This window comes from Hypanus sabinus, chromosome 22 (assembly GCF_030144855.1).
Source record: "Hypanus sabinus isolate sHypSab1 chromosome 22, sHypSab1.hap1, whole genome shotgun sequence".
NCBI lineage: Eukaryota > Metazoa > Chordata > Chondrichthyes > Myliobatiformes > Dasyatidae > Hypanus > Hypanus sabinus.
Genome location: NC_082727.1, coordinates 24,858,502 through 24,880,680, shown reverse-complemented (window position 1 = coordinate 24,880,680; position 22,179 = coordinate 24,858,502). Strand labels below are relative to the sequence as shown.

Below are 22,179 nucleotides of genomic sequence, written 5' to 3'. Positions count from 1 at the left end.
TACACCTGAAGGACAAGGGACACTCCTTTGATGACATTTTGGACAGGGAGGACAGGCGGTTTGATAGAGCGGTTAAAGAAGCCATCGTTGTCAAACTGGAAAACCCATCCCTGAACAGAAGGGGGGTGGGGTACGACACCACCTATCAGTCACTTACAATGCAGTCCTAACATCTCTACCCTACCCGCCACTACACTTCCATTCATACAAAGACTAAAGACCCTCTCTCATTAGCTCTGTGACTCTTAACTACCCTCATGTGATTGCTATACCTTTAAACAACTCAGAGTTTATAAGCCAGAAAACTACCCACCATGGATCAGAACTGAAGAAGCCTCTCAGATGAGGGGTGAAACATCTTTGAAACAACACAGCGAGTTCAGCTCCCTTGATTTGCTGCTGCTTGATATTTGCAGAGGAGAGAATAGAAGAACATCCAGAAGCAGGAAGTATAATCGTAAATAGTTAGACTCAACTTCAAAAGGGGAAATTCTTGGTCATTAAACTTCCTTGACAATTTAAGGATGTAATAGAGAGAAGACAATGATAATGTGGTAGATTTAAATTACCTCGATTTTCAAAAGGCCTTTAACAGACTAATGAATGGTCAGAGAATGTGGAGTCAAGCAACAGCAACAGAATGGATTGCCTGCTGGCTTCAGGACAGAAAATAGAGTGGTAGAAGTGAATGGGAATGTCTCACAGGGAATAGTGCTTAGGGTACTGTTTTTCACAATTTATATTAATGATGTCAACTTTGGTGTCAGAAACACCGTTGCAGATGATGCTACATTGATCGTGGATGAGGTGGGATAAACAATATGAAGACGGGCACCTACAAATTACAGGAGAACATTAAAAATCCTGCAAATTGTGTGGATGTTTGGCACACAAAGTACAACACATTTCAATAGGCTCAATCAGGAGTACCACATACAGTGTTTAATTCAAGTGAGGCTGAATTCCAGGTTTCCCAAAATTTCAAAGTTCAAAGTAAACTTATTATCAAGGTACCTACATGTCACCAAATACAACCCTGAATGTGGGCATTTATAGTAAATGCAAAGAAACACAATAGAATCATTGGAAGATCACACGCAACAGGACGGAAAAACAGCAATGTGCAAAAGACATGTAAAGTGAGTCCATAGGCTGTGGAAACATTTCAGCGATAGGGTGAGTGAAACAGTGAAGTTATCCCCTCTGCTTCAAGAACCTGATGGTTGAAGGGTAATAACTGCTCACGAATCTGGTGAGGGTCCTGAGGCTCCTGTACCTTCTTCCTAATGGCAGCAGTGAGAAGACAGCATGGCCTGGATGTGGGGGTCCCTGACGATGGATGCTGCTTCCCCCATGACAGCTTGTCATGTAGCTGTGCTCGATGGTGAGGAGGACTTTACCCTTGATGCACTGGGCTATATCCACTACTTTTATAAGATTTTCCGTTCAAGGGCAAACCAAGCTGTGGTGTAGCCAGTCAATATTCTCTCCACCGTACATGCACAACTTATTGTCAAAGATTTAGATGACATGCTAGATCTTCGCAAACTTCTAAGAAATTAGAGATGCTGCTGTGCTTTCTTCATAATGGCACTTAGATGTTGGACCCAGGACAGGTCCTCTGAAATGCTAACACCGAAGAAATTAAAGCTACTGACCCTCTCCACCTCTGATCCCCCAATGAGGACGGGCTTATGGACCTCCGATTTCCTCCTCCTGAAGTCAACAATCATCTCCTTGGTCTTGCTGACATTGAGTGAGAGGTTGTTGTTGTGGCACCACTCAGCCAGGTTTTCAATCTCACTCCTATATGCAGATTCATCACCACCTTTGATTTGACCAAAAACAGCAGTGTCATCAGCAAACTTAAATATGGCATTGGATCTGTCCTTAGCCTCATAATCATAAGTGTACAGTCCCAATGCTGGATCTCAACTGTATACAATCATAGTGCAAAAATCACTACTATTTTTGAGTCTGATGTCAGAGTTTAAATCAGTAGGGTTTCAACCAGTATTCTAGGGCATCCATCTTAAAGTCAGTACAGAGCGGTTATAAATCACTCAGCTTACATTATGATTCACTTGAATTCTGCTTTCACACCGGAATAAGGGAGTACTACATATCTGTTGGATAATACCCAGGAGCCTGTTTGGTGCTGGAAAGTCTTGCTTTGCATGCACAAGAAGCGTCTCGATTAATGTTTCTCTCTGATCCCTGTATTTCAGAATTCAATTGCACTCAAGACCAAAGGGATGTAACAATTAGGAAAAGGTTTGGTGGGAGGAAAGGAAGTATCACACAAAATACTGGAGGAACTCAGCAGGCCAGGCAGCATCAATAGAAAACAGTAAACAGTCAACATTCCAAGCCAAGATCCTTCATCCAGCATTTAGCGTATGTTGGTTTGGATTTCCAGCATCTTCAGATTGTCTTGTGCAGGACATCCTTGCTGGGGACAGGATTGAGGTAGGATTGTTCAAGTTCCAAAGTAAACTAAGGTAGGTGGTGTTGTGGATAATAAAGTAGGTTTTCAAAGCTTTCAGAGAGATTTAGGCCAGTTAGAAGAGTGGGCTGAATGATGACAAATGGAGTTTAATGCTGATAAATGTGAGGTGCTACATTTTGGTAGGAATAATCCAAATAGGACTTACATCGTAAATGGTAGGGCATTGAAGAATGCAGTAGAACAGAGTGATCTAGGAATAATGGTGCATAGTTCCCTGAAGGTGGAATCTCATGTGGGGTGGTGAAGAAAGCTTTTGGTATGCTGGCCTTTATAAATCAAAGCATTGAGTATAGGAGTTGGGATGTAATGTTAAAATTGTACAAGGCATTGTAAGGCTGAATTTGGAATATTGTGTGCAGTTCTGGTCACCAAATTACAGGAAAGATGTCAACAAAGGAGAGGGAGTACAGAGAAGATTTACTAGAATGTTACCTGGGTTTCAGCACCTAAGTTACAGGGAATGGCTGAACAAGTTAAGTCTTTATTCTTTGGAATGTAGAAGGTTGAGGGGGGACTTGATAGAGGTATTTAAAGTTATGAGGGGGATAGATAGAGTTGATGTGGATAGGCTTTTTCCATTGAGAGTAGGGCAGATTCAAACAAGAGGACATGATTTGAGAGTTAGGGGGCAAAAGTTTAAGGGTAACACGAGGGGGAATTTCTTTACTCAGAGTGGTAGCTGTGTGGAATGAGCTTCCAGTAGAAGTGGTAGAGGCAGGTTTGGTATTGTCATTTAAAGTAAAATTGGATAGGTATATGGACAGGAAAGGAATGGAGGGTTATGGGTTGAGTGCGGGTCAGTGGGATTAGGAGAGAGTAAGCGTCGGCACGGACTAGAAGGGCCGAGATGGCCTGCTTCTGTGCTGTAATTGTCATATGGTTAAATTTATTATCAAAGTATGTAGAGGTCACCATATACATCTTGAGATTCATTTTCTTGTGAGCATTCACAGCAGAACAAAGTAATGTAATAGAATCAATGAAAAAGTGCACACAAACAATGACTGACATTCAACTTGCAAAAGAAAACAATCTGTGCAAACGCAAAAGAAATCTGTTGATCAGGTGGTCGGACAGACGGACAGATAGATAAGTAGGAAGATAGATAGTGTGGTGAACTACATTTACCTGTCCGGACACACCCCTCTGCTGACTGCTCCTGTGGCTCCTCCCACAGACCCCGGTATAAAGGCGATTGGGGCACTGCTCCTCCCTCAGTCTTCGAGATGTCGTGCTCCCTTTTTGCTGCTAATAAAAGCCTATCGTTCACTTCCAGTCTCCGAGAGTTATTGATGGTGCATCAATTTTATTAACAGCAATTTTAAAACATGGAGAGCATTTTACAACCCAACAGATTGGATCTCGACCCTCCATCTCAGGAAGCCGGCAATGCTTTTGAACTCTGGCTAGCATGCTTCGAATCGTACCTGGAGGAGATTCACGTGACCGAGCCTGCCACGATGCACAGAGTTCTCCTCTCCAGGATCAGTCCAAGGGTCTACCCCATGATCATGGACCAAACAGACTACAGAGCGTGATGGATGCCCTCAAAAGACAATACCTACGGCCGGTGAACACTGTCTACGCAAGATATCGCTTAGCGACACGGCAGCAGCAGGCCGGAGAGTCGAGCACTGAGTTTGTCCAGGCCCTACAGACACTCGTGCAGGCCTGCAATTGCAGGGGGCTGATGACGGAACAGCATGCTGAGCTCCTAGTAAGAGACGTTTTCGATATGGGGATCAGGTCAGTGTATATGCACCAGTGGCTGCTGGAACACGCCGATCTTACCTTACATTCGGTGATCGAGCTGGCCGACACGCTGGAGGCCACTCTGCACAACACTGACGCTCTCCAGGCGCGAGATCTCCCGCCAGCCTCTTGGACGCCGCAGACCCCGCAACCCACCAGTGAATCGACCATGGCTGCTGCCAGTCGCAAGTCCATGAACTGTTACTTCTGCGGACTTGAGAAGCGCCCCCGAAAACGCTACCTGGCCCGAGAAGCTACCTGCTCCAGCTGCGGAAAGAAGGGCCACTTCGCCAAGGCCTGTAAGTCCAAACTGTGAGCGGGGTCGAGCAGTGCCGCGTGTGAGGCATGGGGGTCGCCATCTTGCCTGCCCGCTGCATGTGAGGCATGGGGGCAGCCATCTTTGTCGGTACAACCTCGCCCCAGCTCTGACCCACGGGTGCTTACCAGGCACCAAGACAACGATTCAACCCTGGCCTCTGTGACCCTCGACCAAAGCACTCTACACCAGCTCGCAAGGTCCTCCGAGATATTCCACTCCATCCACTCCCTGGCCACCAATGCCACCCCTCATGAGCGACTCTTCTTTTCCCAGGAAGTCCGCCACTGGGACCACCCTACCAGCTTGGCTGATGTCCCCAGGGCCAGTACTGCTCCGGAAACATGCGAGGAGCAATAAATACTCCCCGATGGCCGAGAGGGTGCACCTACTTCATGCAAACCCCCAGTACACCTACGTGGTCTTACCTGATGGGCAGGAGGACATGGTTTCCATCCGCAACCTGGTGCCCGCAGGAGCACCAGACCCCTACCCCAAACACTCCCCAGTGACTATGAACGCCGTACCCACAGATGTATATACCCACAAGACACCGTGCACACCAAGCCCTACACAGACTCCTCACGACGCTCCCATACCAGGTGACACGCACTGACATGAGGGGTTACTGATGCCTAACGGGCTGGCACCTCAAGTCAGTCCAGAGCCAGCACAATCACCACCGGCACTGGTGCAATCACTACCGGTGCTACGTAGATTGCAGCGACAGACTTGATCGCCTGATAGACTTGACCTGAAAATATACTTGTAAGAAACTTCACCCCGTGGGACTCTCTTTTAAAACAAAGGAGGGGTGAATGTGGTAAACTATGTATACCTGTCTGGACACGCCCCTCTGCTGACTGCTCCTGTGGCTCCTCCCACAGACCCCTGTATAAAGGTGATTGGGGCACTGCTCCTCCCTCAGTCTCCGAGATGTCGTGCTCCCTTTTTGCTGCTAATAAAAGCCTATCGTTCACTTCCAGTCTCTGAGAGTTATTGATGGTACATCAGATAGACAAACACAAGAAGTACTGCAGATGCTGAAAATCCAAAGCAACACAGGCACAAGTTGCTGGAGGAACACACCAGGTCAGGCAACATCTATGGAAATGAATAAGCAGTCAAAGTTTCAGGCTGAGAGCCCTCATCAGGACTTAGATAGATGGACAGACAGAAAGATAGATAGGTAGACAGACAGACAAGCAGATGAACAGACAGACTGATATATAAATACATACTGACAATATGTGTTGTAGCATCCTTGAAAGTGAGTCCATAGTTTGTGGAGTCAGTTTAGCGTTGAAGTGAGTGAAGTTATCCATATTTGTTTAGGAGACTGATAGCTGAAGGGTAATAACTTTTCCTGAACCTGGTGTTGTTGGGCCCAAGGCTCCTGTACTTCCTGCCTGATGGCAGTGAGAAGAGAGTATGACCTGGATACTGGAATCCTTGATGATGGATGCTGCTTTCTTCTGGCAGCGCTCCTTGTAGATGAGCCCAATGGTGGATTGTTCCCAGGTTGGAGGCTCGGTGTGGGAGTGTCGGGAATGGCTGAAGCCACTTGAACTAGTTGTAGCAGCAACCACATGTTCTGGCACCCAGAAAAGGCCGTACCCCTGGACCTTATGGCAATACAGGCTTCACATGCCTCGTGAAAGTAGCTTCTGAAGAAGGCGGTCAACATGAAATGATTGAAGTTATCTCTTTAACCACAGATGTTGACTGGTCTGCTAAGAACTTCCAGCAGTTTCTGGTTTTGGTTCTGAGCAGATAATGGTACCATGGGTCACACATACAAATGAAAGCCAGGGAAGTGGTTGAGTCACGTATTTTAGCTCGCCCCTGTATGTGCTAGTTTGTTATAAACACCATGGAGCTAAAGAGAAATTCACACATTTTGCAAATACGTTTTGAACTGTGGTCTAACAATGGTCGTGGTGCATACCAGCATGGTACTGTGCAATAGAATGTCTAGGCTGATGAATCATAAGGTCACTTGGGAAAGAGCAGGTTCAAGCACGCCCACTTAGGGGAAACTATCTGCTCCTTTAGTTTCTGAGAAGTTCCACTTCACTGTGATTAAGGAAACCAGACAACTTACTGCATTCCAGACTGGATCTGTGCCCTACCCACAACTCCTATCTCCAAAAAACTGACTGCAACAGCGTTATATTTAGCAATATGTGCAGGCTGGTCATATTTCAGCCCTTGCTGCAGAAAGAAATTCATATTACTGTGCCAAGTTCCTGACATGGGCAGCAAAGTGCTTTGAGCTAAGCACAACAAAAGCAGACGGATCTTCATTGTGATACAGAGCTCAAGCTGATGCCCCTGGTCAAGGTGAAAGCGATTGGTTAACTTTGTTTCAGTGATTGTCCACTGCTGTAAATCTTACTGGTGACACCAGCATTTTCAGGCTATCCCTAATTTTCTTTGAGAAGGTGCCTCTTAAACCACTCTAGTCCTGCTATTGAATGCATTTCCGCTATTCTCTACAAGGGTAGATCCAAGATTTAGACCTAGTGTCAAAAAGATGAGCAGAAATGTATTTCCAAGTCCGGATGGTTTATTAGCTGGAAGGGGACCTGCTGCCTTTATCTTCTTGGTGAAAGATGTTACAGGCTTCAGAGGTGGTGTCATTGATCTTCAATGCAGTCCTATTTTTATACTTAGAATTACAGCATGGTAACAGGACCTTCTGGTCCAACAAATCCACGCCACTCAATAACATCCTTTTGACCAATTAGCCTACTAACTTATGTGTCTTTGGAATATGGGAGGAAACCAGAGCAACCAAAGGAAATTCACATGGTCATGGGAAGAACGTACAAACTCCTTACAGAGGGCAGTGGGAACCCTCTATCCCTCTAGGTCCTAGAGTTTAGGATAACTTTCTATCTCCACGGATGCTGCCAAACCTTCTAAGTGTTTATGACATTTACTGTATTTTATTTCAGAGTTCCAGCATCTGCAGGAGTTTTACATCATGTGCTGGATGTAGCCATAAGCCATTTTGAGGATATGGCCCTATTATGAGCAACAATAGTATTTACTTTCTCCATAAGACCTGCAAAGGCTAACCTCTCCTTTAAGATTTGCAGGCATGGATTTAATTATCACTAGCAATTTCAACTGGAACTTAACACAATCAGTTGTAGGCAGTCAGTATGGCAATAAACAGCACATTTTGCACTGACAATGACAAAACCGTGGATGAATTCGTGCATATCCTGTAGGACAAGTGCTGATGAATTAACACAGAACATGGAACATTACAGCACAGTACTGGCCCTTCAACAAACTGTGTTGTGCCGACCTTTTAACTACACTATTGCCCACTGGCACTCACATCTCCCGTGATGAAGTGCTTTGAGAGGGTGGTCATGGCCAGAAGCAACTCTTGCCTACACAAGCACATGGACCCACTGCAATTTGTCCACTGCCACACTAGGTCTACTGCTGATGAAATCTCACTGGCTCTCCACTCGGCTTTGGATCAACTGTACATTAGTAATGCCTACAACAGACGGCTGTTTATTGATTACAGCTCAGTGTTCAACACAATCATACCCTCAGTCTTAATCAACAAGCTCCAAAACCTGGGCTTCTTTACCACCCTCTGCAACTGGATCCTTGACTTCCTCACTGTGGATCAGAAATAACATCTCCTCCTCACTGACAATCAATGCTGGCTCACGCACCTCAAGATTGTGTGTTTAGTCCACTGCTCTGTTGGCTATACACACACAACTGTGTGACTAGGCACACTTCAAATGCCATCTATAAACTTGGCAATGACACAACTATTGTGGGCAGAATTGCAGACGGTGACGAGGAGGCGTACAGGAGAGAGATAGATCAGCTGGTTGAGTGGAGTCACAGCAACAACCTGGCACTCAATGTCACTTCGGGTGGGCGACATCAAGAGAACACATACCAGACCTTGTCAAGGGATCAGGAATGGAAAAGATGAGCAGTTTCAAGTTTCTGGGTATCAACATCTCTGAGGATCTATCCTGGGCCCAACATATTGATGCAATTACAAAGAAAGCGTGACAGCAGCTAGTCTGTATTTCATTAAGAGTTTGAGGAGTTTGTCTCTAAGAGACTTACAGATTTGTACTGATGTACCATGGAGAGCATTCTAATTGGTTGCATCATTGTCTGGTACAGAGGGGCTACTGCTCAGGATCGGGAAAAGCTGCAGCAAGTTGTAAACTCAGACAGCTCCATCATGGGCACTGGCCTCCTCAGCTTCAAGGACATCTTCAAAAGGCAGAGCCTCAAAATGGCGGCATCCATCATTAAGGACCGTCTTCTCATGATTACCATCAAGGTAGTGTTACAGGAGCCTGAAGACGCACACTAAACATTTCAGGAACAGCATCTTCCCCTCCACCGTCAGATTTCTGAATAGATAATGAACCCATGAACATTTCCTCAGTATTTTCCCCTCACTTTTTGCACTACTTATTTAATTTAATTTTTTTACTAAATACGTCCTATTGTTATTTATAGTTTTTATTACAATGCATTGCAATGTACTGCTGCCACAAAACAACAAATTTCACAATATATGCCAGTGATATTCATCCTGATTCTGATTAATAATTCTGATCAATCTAACCCTTCCTTCCTACATAGCCCTCAATGTTTTTCTATTGTCCGTGTGCCTATTGTAGAGTTTCTTAAATGTCCCCAATGTATCTGCCTCTTATCACCACTGGCAAGGGGTTCCATGCACCCATCATGCCCTGTGTAAAGAACTTACCTCTGACTTCACCCCTATGCTGTCCTCCAATCACCTTAAAATTATGCCCCTAGTGTTTCCCATTTTCATCCTTGGAAAAAGTCTTTGGCTATCCGCTCGATATATGCCTCTTATCATCTTGTTCATGAAACCCTCTCACCAGGGTCGTATGCAAACATATTAGCTAACTCTGATAACAGTCACGTGAATCAGTGGTGAGAAGACCATCTTTCATAAATGATATACATCCAGGGTTGCTATGATTTGGGGTTCAACCAAACAGGAACGTCATGATGTTCCAACTAAAGGAATCTCAACTTGAGCAAATGCTGTGTAAATACTGCCCATACACAATTATCAGTCAGCAAGCAATAACAGAAAATATATTTACTAATTTCAGTTTTGTCAAACAGTCATTAAAAGAAAAAAATTAAAAGGGCCTATTACAGTTAGACCCATCTAAATGTGCACGTGACCACCGGAGCTCATCTCTTCCAAAGCCAGGTATAACAGTTACTAACGGCACTGAGCCCACAGTCCAAACTTCCCTCAAAGTGCATCTCGAACAAACTGGCTCTCGAGAGAGTATTGGCCCACCACCTTGGAGCCCTTCATCTCCACAAGGCTCTTCTTGCAACGGAGACTCTTCCTCCCAAGGCATTCTGCGACATCTTCCCTTCTGTCCCACTCCACAGCTCCCGCCAAAAATGTCCATCCCCAACCTCTCCCCACCCACCCTCTCGAGAACCTTCTCCAGATCCCACCATCCTGACACTACGTTCCTAAATTGAACAGCAGGACTTCTTATCGTTAGCTGAAACCAGAGCATTCTACCAGCAGGACACACAGCGTTTGCAGAAAACTGCTAAAATGAAATACCTACAGCATAGCTGTAGAAATCTTAACCAGGGCCTTACATACACAATAGTCAATTAAAACATTTTGTTCCAGGTTATGTTTCCCAGCATTTATCAATTTCTCCAGAATCTTTATATCGTCATCTCAGTTGCTTCACTCATTGTGATTTAATTTTGGAATCGGATATCTTGTAATCTTACTCTTATAACCTAAGAGGCTCCTGATGAAGGTTCTCAGCCTGAAATGTCGACTGTTTATTCCCCTCGATAGATGCTGCCTGGCCTACTGAGTTCCTCCTGCATTTTGCATGTGTTAACCTTGTAATCTTACTGCTTGATCTTACAAGCAGCCTGATAATATTACGGTCATTAAATCACATCATAGAAGCCACATAGACGTTAATCCACTCACAATTCACACATTATTCTTCAGAAGGTTGTCATTAAAGTGCTTTATTCCAAGGTGCAAGGTATATCTATATAAATGTTACATGTATTATACTCACTTTCTCTACGCACATCCTGCACTGCTTTAGTAAGTTCCTCCTTCAGAAAAGTGCTGTCCTCAACAATTTGATTCCCCTTTTCAATCAGGTTGTTTGTGGCTTCTTCCACAGATGCTAGAAGAACACTGGCTCTCTTTGATCGCCCTTTCTTGTTCTTTGAGGGATCTCTGACACAATTTACTAAAGTTGTGACCTAGATTATAAACAGCAGATTGCATCTTTAATGCAGTATAATATCTGCAAGACAACATACCAACATACAGTGAAATTTAGATCGTCTGGCACCCTCTGGGATGTGTTGGACATGTAGATTACTGGATGTGTTACCCTAGTAATGCCCAAAACACATTTAATTCAGCTAGTTTTAAATGCTGCACTGTAGTATAGTACATATTCCTGTGAACCAGAAGTACTTAAAGTGCACATGAGAATGGACCCTCAGTGTGTTCAATGTGGTGCACGAGAATGAGGCCCTAATGTGTTTAAAGGGCAAATGAGAGTGGGGCCCTGGTGTGTTGAAGGGGAATGTGTAGACAGGTTCCCAGTGAAACAGATGCTATAACATTAAGACTTCCAAACAATGGGATAGAAGATGAATGAAATGTTACTGTAATTGGCAGACAAGCATTGACACAAGGCCAGATAAAGAGCTGCTAGATCAGGAGACAAAAACCTAATCGAAGAACTAGACCCTGAAGGAAAACCTGAAGGAGAACCTGAAGGAAATGATGGCGATGGAAACAAAGTGATCTCTGAGGAAATTCATGAACTTGAGAATGAGGAGAGATGCAATGGAGGCATACCAAATTCTGAAGGGTATAGATAAGGTGAGACTAGAACTAGAGGTCATAGGTTAAGGATGAAAGGTGAAATATTTAAGGGGAACCTGAGGGAGCTTCTTCACTCAGAGGGTGGTGCAAGTGTGGAACAAGCTGCCAGCACAAGTGATGGGTTCAATTTCAGCATTTAAGAGAAGTTTGGATAACTAGAGTACCTGAACAGGAGGGGTTATGGTTCAGGTGCAGGTCTATGTTTAGCATGGACTTGATAGGCAAGTGGCCTGTTTCTGTACTGTAGTGCTCAATGACTCCATGTCCCCAACTTTGGCAGCTGGAGCAAGTGAGAAGGTTATCAGAGTTTCAATCAACAGAGAGCATGGACTGTGGTCAGGATGTCACTGAGACAGGAGGAGTGAGGAGACAAGGTGAACGATGGATTTGAAAACACAGATGAAATGCTTATGTTTGTGGTATCGCTGGGCTATGCAGCTCAGTGAGTATGGAGATGAAGCAACCACTCTGAAAAGTTCTCCTTTTCCTAACCAGGTCCAATCTACTCAAGCTTTCCTCAGACACTCTCACTTCCCCAAAGTTAATTCAGTCATCTTCTCTGCATTCCTTCCAGTGTGCATGTATACTCTTCCTCATATAGGGAGCCCAAAGCTATCGCACAGTGGGTGCAGATGATCTCTGACACTGCCAGTCATTGAACTGGCTTCAATACCTCCTGCAAAATCCACTCATCATTCTGCCATTGGGTAGGTAACCTGGGGGTGCTGACACAGCCAGCTTTCGGGACTAGATACTGAGCCAGTTGAATGCTGAATTATGCTTTGCAGTGAAATCTCAGTCGCCGTATACTGTTTCAGCGAGTCTGCAGTCCGTCAGCATTTTTCAGGTACATGCTCCCTGCAAGCACATCGCCAAGACATTTCAAAACAAACTATGCAGGGATTTTCGATTGCCTTCTTTACCCCCAGCTAGTTTCATCAAAACAACTAATTTGTTGGTAGAGGCAGGTTCGGTATTGCCATTTAAAGTAAAATTGGATAGGTATATGGACAGGGAAGGAATGGAGGGTTATGGGTTGAGTGGGGGTCAGTGGGACTAGGTGAGAGTAAGCGTTCTGCATGGACTAGAAGGGCCAAGATGGCCTGTTTCCGTGCTGTAATTGTTATATGGTTATGTATGGTTTCTATTCCTTCCTACAGGAATAATGGTCAGGAATATCAACGGCCTCTTCATTCCAAGATCAAGGTCCACGTGGATGATGCTGTGGATACTGTGGTGAGGGTTGGAAGGTAGAAAATAGGATGTTGTCTCCCCTGCTGTCTGAACGGGATCCTTGGGTTTCCATTGTAGATGGTATGGGTTTCCCAACAGTACCCCATTCCCTGTATTTAGTTCCAGCCAAATATATTCCAGAGCTTACCCTGTAAACTCTTAACTAGCCAAATCATACCACATGAAGCAATTAGAGCCCCATCAGGAATGAAGATTTGGATAAAAAGTTATGGGATGAAGACCCAGTGATGATGAAGGGCTAGTGAAATATTCCCAAGACAGGAAGGTGAATCACTTGGGAGGGGACACACAGATACTGGTGTTTCCATGCACCTGCTGAATTTGTCCTCCTTGGTGCTGGTGGGAGTGTGAATTAAGACCTGGAGAACGTGGGATTCTTGAGTTTGGTAGCAGACTCATTAGGCAAACAGAGAGAGGCCATCTTTCTCCTGATCTGTGTAAATGAAAAGGTTTCTGGTAGCAGAAGGTGAGCTACTCCTTGCAGGACACCTGTCTCTGATCTGCTCTTGAACCCATGGTATTAATGTGACCAGCCAAACTGAATCATCTCTCCCTTTTGCTCTCTTCTCCCACTACTACGTCTTCAGCATTTTATAACCTGCTGATCTCTGCTGTGATAAATGGTCAATAACATGTCACCTTTACTCCATTTTCCTCTCCACATTTGCTGCCTGAACTCTGGCATTCACTGCTTTCATCGAAGGTGAAGGCTGTCTTACTCTGGTGACTTGTGGTAAAGAGAGAAAGTGGTGGTGTCAACAGCAATCAGCATAGGGGCTTAGATTGGAACAACTCAACCGAGAGTAGGGAACTGAGGTAGGGAGGGACTCATCGCCAGCTGCAGGAGAAAGAGGGTCAGGGTTGTGACTGGGTAGGAGATTCTAATACCCAAGAGGGAGTTGTCAGGGATGGCAAGTTCTTCCCAACCTTTCAGAAGCACTGTTTGTGCAGAAAACTTTGCTTTTTCAGGCAAGTCATAGAGACATACACTCAGTGGCCACTTTGTTAGGTACATCTGTACACCTGCTCATTAATGCAAATGTCTAATCAGCCAATCATAAAAGCATGCAGACATGGTCAAGTGGTTTAGTTGTTGTACAGACCAAATATCAGAATGGGGAAGGAATGTGCTCAAAGTGACTCTAACCTTAGGATGATTGCTAGTGCCAAACGGAATGGTTTGAGTATTTCAGACACTGCTGATCTCCTAGGACTTTCAGGCACAATGGTCTCTAGTTTACAGAGAATGGTGCAAAAAAAAACAAACAAACAAAAAATCACCCAGGGAGCTGCAGTTTTGTGGGTGAAAATGCCATTTTTAATGAGAGGGGTCAGAGGGGAATGGGCAGTCTGGTTCAAGCTGACAAGAGGTGACAGTAACTCAACTAATCACACGTTACAAGAATGCAGACAAGCATCTCTAGATGCCCAACACGCCCAACGTTGAAGTGGGTGGGCTACAGCAGCAGAAGACCACAACTGATTCTGCTCCTGTAGCCATTTTGTTAGGTATACTTACGAAGTAGCCACTAAATGTAAAAATTAGAGCCAGAGAAAACCTCTTGAGCCTGCTCTACCATTCAATGTCATGACTGATACAATGGAACTTAAATTTCATATGCTCTCCTACCACTAACTTTTCACTAGCTTGTTTTCCAAAACTACATTTATCTCTGCCTTAGATGCTCTATGCCTGTGCCTGCACTGCCTTTGAGGCAGAGAGTTCAAAATATATGCTGCCTTCTGAGACAAATAAAAGTCTGATCTCCATTTTTGGTAGCCAACCCTCTATTTCCAAGCCGTGGTTCCCAGCTCTAGCAGCCGTGTTCTGTCCTATGCAGAGACCTGCTTCTGCATTAGTGACTGTTCTATCAGCGAGTCACAAAGCGTATACAAGTCGTGAGCAAGCAATATCCAGCCACATCACCAACGTACCCTTAACACCTCATTGCATCAGAGCATCTAAGTCACAGCAAGCTCAGAGGCAGAATCATGGATTCCTAGGCAAAACCACAAGTCCCTTATGGTATTTCAGGAGCATTCATATTCAGAAATTAAACACAACACCTAAAGCTCTTCACTTTGCGGTGACATTCTGGCTTTAAATCCCACGTGCCAATTTATAAATTTGATGAATGATAAATACTTCGAAAACCAGATTCCACATTCCAGAATTGAAAGTGACAATCTGTACACACTGGTTAACCTCTAATTCTTTACTTGTTATTGGATAGTACAGTCTCCCAAGAGAGCCAGTGAAAACTGGCTAACTAGAAAATTTTGGAAATTGCAGTTTGCCTCTCAGAGGCAATTATTTTTAAAATACACATACACATGATACCTCTGGCTCATCGCATATTCATTTCATAAACTGAAATAAGATGGAGACCATGGCCAGGATGGTGTGGTTGTACAGCCCATTTAAAGTCAAATGATCACTGTCAGCAATATCACTGATAAAATCAAAACCATTTTTAAAATACCTTGTATGCATATCAGGGAAAGATTGAAAAAGTTAAGGACCTCAGCTTGAGATTTTCAACTATTCACCATGGTGGCTTCCCCGACTCCAATTTCACTTTATTCTTAATCAGTATTTGATTTTGTTTTCAGAACCCGGGTCTTGTTCCATCCATTCTCCTGCTGTCTTTCCCAGCCGTGAAGGGTATTTGAAGGGACAGATTCATAGCCTCAGTTGCCTCCTATTACATCTGTCAATGGCCAATGTTCCCGAGTGAGCTGTGGCTGAGCAGCGGAAATTTATTCAACTGAACCCATGACAGGGAGGGCGGAACCTCAGTCCAAGAGCAGCTTAGTGGCAAGATGCAGAGGGTTAAATGTTGACTTGTGTTTATGACTGGAAAATTGTTACCACTGGGGTTCACATGGCTCTTTGCTAATCATAAATTAGTGACGTGGATTTAAATGTAAGGGGCACAATATAGATATTCCCCCTATAATGAGGAATTCATTGTCACAGGTGGCTGTGGAGGCCAAGTCAGTGGGTATATTTAAAGGGATGGTTGGTAAGTTCTTGGTTAGTAAGGATATCGGAGGTTGCAGGGAGAAGGCAAGAGAATGGGGTCGAGAAGGAAAAATAAATTAGCCACAGTCAGCAAACAAGTGGAGCAGACTTGATGAACTGAATGGCCTGATTCTACTCCCATGTCTTATATTTGCAGATTATACAAGAATTGGCTATGTGCTTGATAATAAGACAGGTAAATGGAACCTCTCAATTTTATTTGCCCCTCTTGACTGCACAAGATGAGTGGAACACACCCCATGTTGCTGTTAGAGTAATGAGCGCACTTGGCCTGTGAACTAAGGGAAGATTTTGTAAATTAATTCCATGCAATTCTCATAGAAATAATTAATTCTATTTGACTCCTGCAAAGGAAATATTTGCTTAAACCTCCGACAGATAAATCAAAAGCAGAGAATAACTCAAATCTAGCTGTAAGAACAAAGAAACTGACTGCAACTCCATCTCCCAATCCAACAATACAGTTGATTCCTCTGTCACAGTCTAGACTGCTCTCCATTTCCCTATCAAAGACCATACTACATCTTCATTCCTATATCTTCAGCATTCCTTATTATCACTAGAAACTTCAGCTGCAATGCTCTGTCACAGACATTGGTTGCTCCTCCATCCCACCAGCATAAACATACGTCCAGCTTCACACATACACCACCCTTCTCTCCCAAAATCCTCAGACTGCACCCCTAAACTCCATGGTACCCCTCCATGAAAGATACAAACTTAACCTTGTTCCTCATTTGAGAAGCAATCATTATCTCCAAGTGCCACAATAGACACAAACTGCATCACCTCTGTTACCACATTAGAGACACAACCTTCACCTCCAAACCCCAATCTCTTCTCCATCAAATACTAAAATGGCATCTCAACACTTCCATCACAGACATGTGTTATACCTCCCGCCCAACATCAGGAGCTCAAGTTTCATCTCCAACCATGTCATCAGAGTCACATACAGTGCTTCCTAACCTGCCATTGTACACACTAATTGGATCTCCCATTATGGACATGAACTCATCTCCAATCCTTTTTCATAGACACAGGCAGGTCTCCAGTCTTCTATCATGGACACAAACTCAATTCTAATCCCCATAAGAGACACATACCTCATCTTTAAGCCCCATCATTGACACTGGGAGATCATTATGTCACCCACAATACACACCTAGATGCCTATTTGAAGAGCAATGAAGTCCTGTTCTCTGCAGTGTCTGGGACAGCTTTTACCCTTCTACTTATAAATGCAACAAATTTACACTGTCCAACAGTCAAAGCAATCATAAGTCAGAGAAAAGGGGCAATTTCTTGGGTTCTCATCCCTGTCAGCCCAACTCAAACAGATGGTGTTGGAACTGCCTAATAGAAGGTGCTTTTCACCAATGTAAACATAGAATTAGAAAAAAATGGGAACTTTTTCTTATGGACTTCTTGAGCCAGAATTAATTCCATAACAGGAACAAGGGCTCTTCAACTGGAAGTGATTTTCCAATTGACTGAAGATCAGTTTGTGGGAGTGCACATTTTTCCAACTTCAGGCCAGCACAATTCCAGGCTGGAATTGTTCTTGGAAATTTTATCTCTTTTCACGGACTTCTCTACCGAACCTCTCTAGCTTATAAAAGATCTTGACAACAGACCAGCTTGCGTGTGCTGATATTTGATTTTTTGAAACTGCAAATCCCAACCTGCAATATCAAAGGCTGAATCAGCCGTTCCACTGTTAAAGTTTGGATCTGGAGGTCCTTTGTGTCCATTTTCAGTGGAACATTCTGTGCCACAGATGACATTTTCCCTGCAAACAATAAAGCAAAATTTAGTTTACGTAAATGAACTTCAAATTTACAAGTGGGACTTCATTTTAAGTAAAATAATATGGGTTGCTGAAGCAACCACTGTTACATTAAACTCACAAAAGTAAAAACAAATTTCAGTGCTCAGACAAATAACAAAATACAAGTACTAGCAGACAATGTTACAGGGCTACACATTTAGTACCAGAAAATAAATAATCTCAAACTATTTCTAGATTTTCTCAGCCTCAAGTTAATGCCCACACCAAGTCTTAGGTTCGGATCTAATTGAGAGGGTTTACTATTCATTTTGCTTGCTATCTTAGAGAGATCTCTTTGGTTGCCTGTTACCTTAGAGGGAGAATTAACATGCTTTTCTCAACACAGTGCAAGGGGTGATTAAGAAGTTTGTGGCCTAAGGTTGAAGGAGTCAATTTTAGAAAACCTAGCACATTTATTTTTCCTACGTTTACACACTTAGTCCAGCGGTCCTGGGGCATACGGATCCCTTCTTTGTAGAAGTCGGCACCTTGGACCTCCAGAAGTGATCCACAGCATGGGGTGATTGATAAGTTTGTAGAAGGAGATGAGTTAACTTCACTCAATTTTCACTCAAGGACTACAGAACTACACGTGCCTGTAACATGAGCTATATAACTCATCTCTTTCTATCTTAGGCCACAAACTTATCAATCACCCCTGCTGTGGACCACTTCTACAAAGGGATCTATATGCATAAAAACAAGTCCTTTGTCCACCATGTCTTTACCAACCATCATACCTACATATCTGCATTAGTCCCACTTGCATACATCAGTTCCATATTCCTCTCTGAATTGTACATCGAAGCTTATTGAAGTACCTGTACAAATGCCTCTATAATGTTGTCACTGCTCCTGCCTCCTCCCGGATACCAACTACACTTCATGTGAAAAAATTATCCTTCAAATCTTCTTTAAAACTTCCTTCTCACCATAAACCAAGGTTTACACTGTTGTCATGGGAAATAGATTCTGACAATCACCCTATGCAAGCCGGCTGGTGGTGCAGTGGCATCTGCAATGAGTGGTCCCGGGCTTGAATCCGGTCGGCTCCCTACACATTCTCCATTTGAGCTGGCAAATCAGCCTCAAAATACAGACAAAAATGCAAAAGAAACAGCAAAGATGCCACCCAATGCACCGCAAGGCATGGAAAGGAACAGCAACAACAATTACCCTATCTAAACTTCTCATATTACCTCACTGCCACTTCCTACCAAGATGGTGGTAGCTGCTCAGAGCATTCACACTCAATCTCCAAATTCAATTTGACCTGATGTTGATCAATGTGATATTGCTACTACTATCAAGGATAATGTTTCTCTACTTGTTCTTACATTTGAGCCAAAGATGTTTTGGATCTCATCTCGGTGCCATCACTAACACTAGCTTTTCCTTTACCTCCTTCACGTAGCTTCATCCCCACCTCACCATTATACCCCTAGACTTGACTATCAGAATGCAACCTAGCTGGTAGCTGCTGTTTTAATATTTCTAAATCTGAGTTTATTCATATCTCCGGTGCCCACTTCCCAGCTCACTTTTCCCATTCCCCACTACTTCTGTGCTTGTTGATCTAGGTTCATTCCCAGTTAAGCAAGCGCCAGTTTCAAAATTGTCACCCTTATTTCCAATCCCTCCAAATCCTTGCGTCTTTCCTAGACAAACTCATCTAATTCAGTCAGTAGGGTTCTTCCTGAATTAACTGACTGGATCATCAGTAAACATTTTCTTAACTGCTAAGAACCTCTAAACCTCTCCACCTCTTTACTCTGCCAAGATTATCTACAATTTGCTCTTTGGATGAAGCCTTTGTCCTGGAGTGTCAATTTTTTTGTTTGACTACATCAAAGGTGCTACATAAATAAAGTTGTCATGTTCTTGTTCTAGATGACCACCAGTCTGCACTAGTACTTATCACAAGAATGTGCAGAACAGTAGTGATCACATCTATCCAACTACCACAAGTATGCCTGAAATATCACCAGAAGAGGAAAAAGAGAAATACTTCTCAAAATATCTGTATCAGACTGGGTGGCATTGTGTGTTTATGTCTGTACATAGTAGCTCTGCCAAATCCATGTGTCTCTGTGTGAGAAGTGTCAGTGTGTGTGCCAGAGTGAGTTTATCAACATGTGTGTGTGTAAGAGAGAGTTAGTCTGTATGTCTCTGTATCTGCATGAGAGAGGTTCAGTGTGCTTGCCTGTGTAAGGGAATGGCAGTGTGCATGTGTCCACATGGGAGTGTCAGTGTTTTGCCTGTGTGTGTATAAGAGAGAAAGAGAGAGTGAGAGTGAGAGTGTCAGTGTGTGTGGGAGTGTGTGTGGGGGGGGGGGGGGGGGGGGGAAGCCAAAGGCTACAAAAAGAAGGGGAAGAGAAGGGAACAGTCCAGCCTCAGGGTTACAGCAAAGACAGCCTGGCTTACCCAACAGAGACAAGGACAGGATACCAACAAGATAAACCAGCACCAACACTCAATCCCAGGGCCACTTATATTCTCAGCCCCCAAGACAAGCATCAGGTGTCTGTGATTAAGCCCAACTGAAACAAGGGACAGCCAGAAGACCCGGAGTCCAGAATACACAGACCGGACCGTGAACCGGAATGCAGTGCAGACTTCACGGATCAGACTATGACTCTGTGTGTGTGTGTGTAATTAGACCCTAAGACCGTGTCAAAGGAGCAGACTGGTGATTCAGCCCATCAAGTTGGCTCCACCATTTCATCATGGCTGAATTACTGTCCTTCTCAATCCCATTCTCCCACCTTCTCTCCATAACTTTTGATGCCCTGAATAATCAAAAACCCGTCAGCCTCTACTTTAAATAAACTCAATGACCTGCCTTCCACAGCCATCCACGGTAATGAATTCCACAGATTCACCACTCTGGCTGAAGAAATTCCTCCTTATCTCTGTTCTAAATGGATGTCCTATATTCTTAGGGCGTGCCTTTTGGTTCCAGACTCATCCACTATAGAAAACATCCTATAGACATCCATTCTATTTAAGCCTTTCAATATTCAATAGGTTTCAATGAGATCCCCCTCATTCTTCTAAAACCCAGCAAGTAAAGGCTCAGAGCCAACAAACGCTCCTTGTAGTTCATCTCTTTCATTCCTCATAAACCTCCTCTGGACCCTCTCTAATACCAGCACATCCTTTCTCAGATATGAGGCACAAAACTGCTCACAGTATTCCAAGTATTGTCTGGCCAATGCCTTATAAAGCCTCAGCACTACCTCCTTGCTCTTAGTAGTCCAGTCCTCTCGAAATGAATGTCAACATTCATTTCCCTTTCCTACTACTGATTTAACCTACTAGTTAATCTGTAGGGAGTCCCCTTGCACCTCAGAATTTTGAATTTTCTCCCCATTTGGAAAATTGTCCACATTTTTATTCCTTCTATCAAAGTGCATGATCATACACTTCCAGACAGTATATTCCATCCACCCATTCTCCCAATCTGTCTAAGTCCCTCTTGCAGACTCCGCGCTTCCTCAACACTACCTGCTCTTCCACCTACCCTTGTATCGTCTGCAAACTTGGTCACAAAACCATCAATTCTGTCATCCAAATCGTTGACATACAATGTGAAAAGAAGGGGTCCCAACACCAACCCCTGCAGAGCACCACTAGTCACCGGCTGCCAACCAGAATAGGCCACCGTTATTCCCACTCTTTTGCCTATCTTGCCTGTTATTTCCACAAAGAATTCCAACAGACTGGTCAGGTATGATTTCCCCTTAAGAAAACCATACTGCCTTTGGCCTACTGTGGTGTGTGTGTGTGTGTGTGTGTGTGTGTGTGTGTGTGTGTGTGTGTGTGTGTGTGTGTGTGTGTGTGTGTGTGTGTGTGTGTGTGTGTGTGTGTGTGTGTGTGTGTGTGTGTTCAGAGAGACAACGTTACAAAGACAAGTCTGTTAGACCGTGCGTCTTTTACCATAAATCAGTCAAGTATTCTGCTTCCACCGTCCCCATTAGAGAGAGACAATTCAAGTACAGTACTTATTCCGAGCGCTTTTTCACTATTGGCTGCTGAACGATTTATTGATAATCTTCACCACAAACTTGCGGAGAGGTAAAATCAAACTCACCACGACCGTTTGTTCGGCTCCTGCAGGAGGCTTGAGTTGCAGTTTGCAGAAAGTTTTAGCAGAGCTGTCAAGTCTAACGGCGAGCTTGAATAAACACAGGGTTGAAGTGGTCTGTTGCTCGGAGGACAGGAGTCTGGGCAGGAACAGCTGGGAAGAGCGCCGGAGGAGATGCGATCGGAGTGGGCTGGGCAGTAGGGAAGGATGGATGCTAGCGACACGGCTGGGTCAGCTCCAGCGGGAAGAGCGGCTGCAGGCGGCTGTTGTCACACGATCATCCGGATAAACGGGGCAGCTGCCGGGACGCGTGCAGCTCAACTTACTGGCGACCCAAAAGACAGCAGCGCACAGCGATGTTTGGATCAGGGAGAGCTTGCGCTGCGGACTCCAGGGGATGGGGTGGGCGATTGGAATTGGGTTAAGCTCCACTGAAAA

At 44.1% G+C, this 22,179-nt stretch overlaps 1 protein-coding gene across 1 annotated transcript in view; it reads right to left on the bottom strand.

The window, feature by feature from the left end:
* The window catches only part of LOC132379454 (catenin alpha-3-like), a 1,635,404-nt gene extending 1,617,794 nt beyond the window's left edge, over window positions 1-17,610 (bottom strand). The window contains exons 1-2 of the mRNA XM_059947342.1: window positions 17,509-17,610; window positions 10,694-10,886 (exon numbers count right to left, since the gene is read on the bottom strand). Coding sequence (XP_059803325.1) covers window positions 10,694-10,886; window positions 17,509-17,610 — 295 coding nt within the window. The remainder of the gene's footprint in view (window positions 1-10,693; window positions 10,887-17,508) is intronic.
* Window positions 17,611-22,179: the final 4,569 nt, after the last annotated feature.